The sequence below is a fragment of the Spermophilus citellus genome (genome assembly GCF_964194105.1).
Source record: "Spermophilus citellus genome assembly, chromosome: 2".
Classification (NCBI taxonomy): Eukaryota; Metazoa; Chordata; class Mammalia; order Rodentia; family Sciuridae; genus Spermophilus; species Spermophilus citellus.
Window position 1 is genome coordinate 2,536,984 of NC_138183.1, and position 7,963 is coordinate 2,544,946.

A 7,963-nucleotide genomic window follows, 5' to 3' on the forward strand; every position below is an offset into this window, starting at 1 on the left:
TCCTGCTGGAGGCTAGCTCCACCCCAGCGTGTCGAGTAGCTCTGGCCATGAGAGCGGCTTGCTCCTCTCCCCGAGGCTGAAGCCCTGCACAAACCGTGGAGCGGTCTGGAGCTGCCCACAAGGCCCTTCCAGCAGAGGGGACCCTGGGAGTTCTCTGGGAACAGGGTGTCCTTGTAGGGGAAGGGAGCCCCATCAGGTGGGCAGTTTGATTTCCAGTTGGGACCTGGCTGGAAGGACACAGCCTCTGACCTAATTTCATAACTCCTGCTGGGAGCCCCAGGCGCGTAGGAAGTGGGTGAGCCCTGGGGAGTTGGGAAACTAGCCCAGGCCAGGGCGGGCGGGCCCCCGCCTATAAAACCTGGGGCCTCTGCCAGGTCACAGAGGAGGACCGGAGCTGAGCAGAGTCGCCATGGCCCCAGGGCTCACTGTCCTGCTCGTCTTGTTGCTGTTCGTCAAAGACCCGACGGTCCAGGCTGAAGAAACCTGTCCAGGTGAGCCAGACTCACTCTCTGGTCCTGCAAGTGGGTGACCACCCACTCATTGCCCACCTACCTAGTGTCCCTCTTCACACATCTTCTTACAAAGACTTGAAGCTTGACTTCCTCCTTGGACCAGGTGCTGGAGATACGGAGACCCTGAGTGGCATGCCCAAGGTCGAGGGGCAGAGGGCAGGCTGCTTCCAGGGGGCGTAGCCTGTGGAGTGCCTGACTGTGGTGCTGAGACGGCAGGAAGGGCCCTGGACTTTGCAATGAGACTCCCTCATCCTGGGGCTGCCGCACTTCCTCAGGGAGTCTGTAGGAAGAGCAGGGGTCCCGGTCAGAGCTGGGCAGGGCTGGGGGCCAGGAGCCTCCATCACCACCCTTACCCCCAGGGGATGTCATTCCTGAGGACAGAGCAGCCTCCTCCACACATAGCGTGTGATGGAGAAAGTGCAAACAGAGGCCTGCAGCCTGCTCCAGTGGGAGGAGGCTGGAAGGACAGAAGGAATACCGCCCAGCTGGCCACTGCCATGTCCAGGCACAGCCCTGGTCCGTGGATCAGATGTCCTCCTAGGACATATTTGCTTTCTAATCAACAACAATATTTTTCAAAGAAAACTATCTCTGGTTCCGGCTGTGCTCTGTGTCCTTGGGTCAGATGTGCCCCCTCCCCAGGGACCTAGGAGACCCCTCCTCACCCATGTTCTCGAGGTCCGGAGAGAAAGTGTCCCCTGGACCCAGTTCCCTGTTTCTTAGAAATGCTGATCACTCCTTACCATCTACTGTTTCCCAGCCTCCCTGAGTCTGGCGGTGACCACTCTTCTATTTGGCTCTTCCCTCTGACCTTGCCACACCCTCTGCTCATCCTCCTTGGTGCTGAGGAAACCAAGCGCTCGGCTGTGACCAGCCCCATAACACACAGCCCTGGGGAGCTGGGCTGTCCCTGAGTTCCTCTGCCTCACCTCCAGCCTGAGCGAGGACACACCACTTCCCCATGGGAGGGGACCTCGCTTCCAGGCCAGCCCTCCGGCTGAGCAGGTAGACTGAGGTGACAGGTGCCCTTGAGTCCAGGCAGCTCAGGCCAAGCTGACGACCCCGCTCGACATTGTGCTTTTCTGCAGAGGTGAAGCTGGTGGGTCTGGAGGGCTCCGACAAACTCACCATTCTCCGGGGCTGCCCCGGGCTGCCCGGCCTCTCAGGGCCCAAGGGAGAGGCTGGCGCCAAGGGAGAGAGAGGTGAGTGCCGGCCGGTGGGTGGCTGGCAGTGTGGGCAGAGGGGCACCGACTCTAGCTCTGCTGACATTGGGTGCCAGGTTGGGCGACCCTGGCCTTGGCCCCTGCTAGGGTGAGTGGCGAAGCTGACTGCCCGGGTGCCACTGGGTTCTGAAAATGCTGCAGGAAGGGCTCCCCCCGGGCACTTCACGAGGTTTGAGTGTCTCAGCAGGTCGGCTTCCAGGCCGGGATCCTTACCGGGTTTACTCGGCTTCGGCCAGACTTCCCGATCCTGGCACCTCCATGTCCCCACCTGAAGATCAGGGTCCACTTCCTTCTCAGCCCATCTTAGATGACAAAATCAGGGGTCCTTTCTGAGCTCACACCCCACTGAGAGTGGGGCAGCCGCCAACCCAGGGCCGCTTCAGGGCACAGCAGGGTCCCAGCTTCAAGCTGCAGTCCGAGCCCTTGTCACGGGGCAGGGCCCTTCAAGCCAGCACAGGTGCAGGCGCTGTGCGGGGGCCTCACTGCCCCAACCTGGCACAGGAGCTCAGCAGGGAGCTGCCTTGCTGAGCTCCCCAAGCCTGGAGGTGTTCAAGGAGGTGCCTGGCAACACTGAGTGGGGACGGGACCACCGTGGATGACCAAGCTTGACCCATACAGTCTCTGAGTGTCCAGGCCTGAGGTCTGAGTGGGCAGCCCCAGTCAGACCCTGTGTGTGACCGCTGTCCGAGATGGACCCACACATGCTGGTAGCACTGGTCTGGAGGCCATGTGGCTCCTGGTGGCTCCTCTGGTCAGAACACCCATGAAGGGCTGTGTGATTGTGTCACCATCTCCACTGTGTCCAGGGCATTGGGCGTGACACAGAACCACATCCTCCTACATGGGACACTGTGGGAGAGGCCTGCCCTTCTCTGTGTGGCGACTCCCTAGTTTGAGGATCTCTGAGGATCCAGTTCTTGTCCCAGGACTGAGGCCTCACTGGACAGTCCAGCTCTGTGAGGCCTGTGTGGCCCCAGGTTTGGTATCTACAGAGGGTGGGACCCAGGTTGCACCCTAAGAGCAACTGTGAGCCAGATGAAGGCCCTGTCTGGGGCCCCAGCTCGTGGTCAGCAACAGTGGGCTTCACTGGTGTTCTTTGCAGCTTTTGCCAGGCTGAGCCCCAGCTGACCATCCAGAGGACGGCTGGGCTGCGGGGAGGGTAGAGGCTCGTTGTCTGGGCGTCCATCTCAGGTAGAACTGTGGAGGTGGCACTTCTTTCCCTGGTGTGTTTGGAATCTGCAGGAGAGCGAGGCACCTCTGGAGCCCCTGGGAAAGCAGGACCACCTGGACCCAAAGGTGACAGTGTGATCAAGCTGAGTGGGGCTAAGAGGACTTCCGTCTGCCTGGAAGATGGGGTGGGGTAGAGGCAAGATGAGGGCCAGCCTGCCCCACCAGCACCTTAGCCCCACAGTCCCTGCAGGACCACGACTGGGAGCTGCTCCGGGCCAGAGGCTGGATCTGCCCAGCTGGCCACTGCCCTCCACGGACCTCCCCAAGCATCACCTGCCCTTGCGCGGTGCCCAGGCAGCTACTCCCCACTCCGTGGGCCTGGGGGCTCCCAGCATCGGCATCTCATGCTCTGCCTGTCTCCAGGAGACCGCGGGGAGAAGGGGATGCCAGGAGAGAGAGGTGAGCTTCAGCCCCCGGTGCCCGCGGGTTCTGTCCAGGGCAGGAAAAGGCAGGACTCTCGGGCCTCAGCTGCCCCACAGCCTCCCCGGGGGTGGGTGAGGGCCTCCACCCACGTTCTCCTTGTCCAAGCAAGGAGCAGAAGGGTGGCAGGGGCCTGGACATGCTTGGTCCTCCCAGTGCCCGCTGCCGGCACCCGGGGTCTGCCACAGTCAGCCTAAGTGATTGGCAAGACGAAGATGGCGCTGTTGTGTGAACTTGAACGTCTGAGTGCTTTCAACTCTTGTCCTATTTATGCTCACTTATTTTTTTAAAAAATTGTAAAATCAGGAAAAGCAGAAATACTAAACTCTAAGACATAGTCATGTGCTCTGTCTACAACTAAATACTGCACGATGAGGACACAGAGCCGAGTCCCAATGCCGGGGACACCAGCCCAGCCGGCCGTTCCTCCCGAGGACAGGACAGTCGGCGCAGCGTAGGCAGACAGGATGGACCAGGCTGGACCCAGCTCACCCTGCTCTTTGATGGGGACCCAAAGAAATGGCTGAAGAGGGAGGGTGCTTGTCACCAGGCCACTGAGGAAAGCAGCAGGTGGGGCCACGTGCTCCACAGAAGCAAGATCTAGTGACCACTGGCCAGGGCTGGATTGGCCGGTCCTGAAAAGACTCTGCTGTGTTCCTGGAGCAACTGGAGCTGAAGGGGACAGGGACAGTGGCTTCACACTGATGGCCAGTGTCCCTCTCCCCAAACAGGAGGCGCTGGGCACCCTCAGTCATGTGCCACAGGTGACCACTCCACCCGCCCTGTGCCTGAGCCCAGCAGCCCCGGGCCAGCTGCAGACACACAGCCACAGTCCCAGGACAGAGTGGACACTTCACTCCCTGGATTACCCGAGCGCATGGCAGCTGTGGCTGGATGACCTGCTCCACGGCAACCTCGGGAAGACCTTGCGATGTACCCCAGGGGCCAGGAGGCTCGGGGAGGAGGCTGGGTGGTCCTGGAGGGGGCAGTCAGGAGGCCGGCCAGGCCAGCACAGCTGGGCGACCTGGGGGGCTTCTCTGTCCCTGGCATAGGATGCCTGCTGTCCCTGCCTCCCCTCCTGGACCCCACCCCCACCTGCCCAGGCCCCATCCCACTTGATTCCCTGGTTCTCTTCCCAGGACCTCGGACCTGTAAGGAGCTGCTCACTCGAGGCCACTTTCTGAGCGGCTGGTACACCATCTACCTGTCCAGCTGCCAGCCCCTGACTGTGCTGTGTGACATGCACACTGACGGTGGGGGATGGACTGTGAGTCGGCCACTGGGGTCCTCAGGCAGAGGCAGTGGCCTAAGAATCTCAGAGGCCAGGCTCTGCAGCTGGTGGGAGAACAGACCCTGTGGGATTCCATTTCCCTTGGTGCCTTCCAGCCCCTTCCTTCACTGAGGACAGAGACTGAGAAGTGCCGGGGAGGTGACCCCTGTGGGTAAAAGCCCAGGCGATAAGGGGAGATCCCAAGGAAGCCCACTACCCTCCTGCTGTGTGACTTTGAGCTTGCTGCCTACCCTCTCTGAGCCTCCATTTCCTCCATCATGGGTTATCTGCGATGAGACCTCACGGCATGCTCGGGGCTCCAGCCTGCTGCTCTGAGAACTATCAGTCCCTGCTCCCATTTGAGGCCGGGGTCCCTGTGCTGTGGCAGTCAGCCTGGCCTCCCCTCGAGTCCCCTGCTGCTCTGCAGGTCTTCCAGAGGAGGCTCGACGGCTCTGTGGACTTCTCTCGGGATTGGGCCGCGTACAAGCAGGGCTTCGGCAGTCAGCTGGGGGAGTTCTGGCTGGGCAATGACAACATCCAGGCCCTGACCGCCCAGGGTAGGCAGGCAGCGCTGGGCGCGGCTGGCCATGGGCTGGACAGAAAGGACCCGCCCATAGACCAGGGCTTCCAGGGCAGAAGCACCGAGCCCCATGACCCCAGGTGTCCAGTATGGTCACAGGCAGGGCTCAGCTGTGACATTCCAGGACATGTGTCCCCTGTTGGGGTCTCCCAGAACACAAGACACAGGGTGGGACTTGTCCATTGTGGGCCACTGGCATCTGAGAACCCCAGATCATAGGGTACAAGGACAGTGAGGTTGGGGACAGATTTTGAGTCCCCTGCTGTCTGTCCTGTGGGACAGTGACCTCCAGGACAGTGGCCCAACAGCTCCCCAGCAGCACAGCTCTCCCACCTGCTCTGATCCACATCTTGACTGCCCTGTGGCCAAATGAAAGAAGCCAGTCCCCTTTCTCCTGCCCTCTGCCCCGTGGTCATGGCGAAGTGTCCACACAAGTGCCCCAGGTCCTTGCAAGAGCCCCTGCCCACACAGCCTCTGTGCCCCTGTTGTCCAGGCCCCTCCCAGGGCGGGGCCCACGTGGCCTTTCAGCACGACCTGTGGGGGTGGGAGGCTGCTTAGGAGCCAGGGGCCACTCCAGGTCCTCCATGGCCCCGGGTCCTCTGACTGCCCCGTCCAGATGTTGGCCGCTCTTTGCCCCACATGGGGACCTCTCGTGACTGGTGGCATAAAGATCTAGGGGCTAAGACCAGACCGTCCCCACAGGAACCAGCGAGCTGCGGGTGGACCTGGTGGACTTTGAGGGCCACCGTGACTTTGCCAAGTACAGCTCGTTCAGGGTGGCGGGGGAGGCAGAGAAGTACAAGCTCACCCTAGGAGCCTTTGTTGGAGGCAGTGCTGGTGAGCATCCGCCTGGGACCCAGGCTGAGGCTGAGAGTGGAGTGGGAGTGGGGAGGACCCGGCTCTGTCTCCCCTGGGGACCCGGCTGAGGGCCACCACTCAACCTGGTTTTCCCACCTGCAAAAGCAGATGCTCAGACCCATGTCTTTATGGAGTGTGGGACCTAGGATGCAGTCAGCTGACACTCCAGGTCCATGTCCACTCCAGGGGACTGCCCATCATCACGGGTGAACCCCAGAAGAGAACAGTCATTTCCCATAGGTCCTTGGATCCCTGCTTCCCAAACATGTCCCTGGGACATCCTTTCCCAAAGGGACTCTGGCCACAGGACTCTGGGTGGCATGTCCCACAGAGCACCTGATTGGAGGGTTCCCAGTTCATGGTGCCCCCTGCGGCCTCTGGAGATGGCTGTGCATGAAGCCAACTTGGCTGCACGGGACCCAGTGCTGGATGGCCTGGGGAATCTCCGTGCCCGCAGCCTGGGTCCGGCTGCTCCGCATGCTCTCTGTCACCCGAGACCCCCGGGAGGGCCGTGGGCAGGGAGCAGACTGCCTTCTGCAGGGGGTAAGGCTTCGTGGATGAAGTGCCCCAGGCAGGAGCCAGAGGTGCCACCGCCCAGCATGGAGCAGGGTGGGGTCCATGTGGGGGCTGTGCTGTGCCTCCCTGGGACCACCAGGCAGGTGGGGGAGAAGTCCATGGGAGAGGCGCAGGAGGGGGGACAGCTCTGATGGTCCTGGGCAGCCCTGCAGGGAGCAGGCAGCGGGTGCAGGAGGGAGGCCGAGATTGCAGGGACGGGGGGACCTCCCTGCGGTTTCCTCCTCCCCCAGCCTGGGCAGGCCGGGCATCCTCCTGGGCCTCAGCATGTGTGCTCAGGTGAGGGTCAGGCTGGGAGCAGGAGGCAGGGCCGGGGAGGATCCAGGGCGGCTTCCAGCACCACAGAACCCACGTTTTCCCGAGCAGGTGATTCTCTGACGTATCACAACAACAGGTTCTTCTCCACCAAGGACCAGGACAATGACATCAGCCCTTTCAACTGTGCTGAGAAGTATCATGGAGCCTGGTGGCACTCTCAATGCCACCTGTCCAACCTAAATGGCCTCTACCTCAAGGGTCACCACGAGACCTTTGCCGATGGCGTCAACTGGAAGACGGGGAAGGGGTACAATTACAGCTACCAGATGTCGGAGATGAAGGTGCGGCCCACCTAGTTCCCACAGGCCTCTCCCACCTGAGCAGGTGGGGATGGTGAGACCAGGACCACAGCGGCCAGGGCAAACCCACGCAGGCCCTTGGCTCACAGACAGACAGCAGACCCAGGGGCCTGGCTGAGCCCCCAGCCAGAGTGGGCTCTGCCCCGCTGAGGTCGGGTGCTGTTGCACCCTGGGGACAGCTGCGGACTCCTCTTTAGCACAGAGCTCCACTGGGTGCCCCTGACCAACCAGCCCGCCCGCCCCTTCACGTGACCAATAAAGCAGCCCCTTCGCTCACCAGAGAGCCACCCTGACACCCGCCTGAACAGAGTCTCCCTTCCTAAGGGGCGTCCCCGCAGAAGTCCTGCCTGCGTGTCCACTTCCCTGCCTGACTAGGTTTCATTTCCATTGTCATTGGGCCAAGGGACCCCAGTGTCTGCGTCGAAGTCACAAACCTTCAGCTGGTCCCAGCTACAGGGCCACACGGCCTCCCGCCTCCCCTTTCCCCACGGCCTGCGGAGCCCTTGGCCTGACCCCTCAGCCCACACCAGACCTCACTGGACAGACCATTCTGAGGAGGCTTTTGTGCCCAGAAGGCTGCAGAGCCGACTCCTGGTTCTCAAGGGGCAGGGCTTCAAGGCCTTCCCACATCTGGGCCCTGGAACGGGGCTCTAGGAGCTCGGTAGGTCAGAAGCGGTCAG

General features: G+C 61.8%; 1 protein-coding gene across 4 annotated transcripts; it reads left to right on the forward strand.

Moving 5' to 3' along the window:
• The first annotated feature begins 374 nt into the window (after positions 1-374).
• LOC308641386 (ficolin-1-like) lies at positions 375-7,576 on the forward strand. 4 transcript variants are annotated; one of them, XM_081279964.1, is made up of 9 exons: positions 375-491; positions 1,601-1,714; positions 2,978-3,031; positions 3,156-3,364; positions 4,098-4,149; positions 4,525-4,652; positions 5,083-5,212; positions 5,938-6,072; positions 7,033-7,576. In XM_081279964.1, the coding sequence occupies exons 1-9, from the start codon at positions 410-412 to the stop codon at positions 7,278-7,280; spliced, it is 1,152 nt and encodes a 383-aa protein (XP_081136090.1). In that variant the 5' UTR covers positions 375-409; the 3' UTR covers positions 7,281-7,576. The 4 variants fall into 4 exon arrangements, with proteins under 4 accessions (XP_081136090.1, XP_081136091.1, XP_081136092.1 ...); XM_081279965.1 differs by having other exon boundaries at positions 7,061-7,576; XM_081279966.1 differs by having other exon boundaries at positions 3,329-3,364; positions 4,117-4,149.
• Positions 7,577-7,963: the final 387 nt, after the last annotated feature.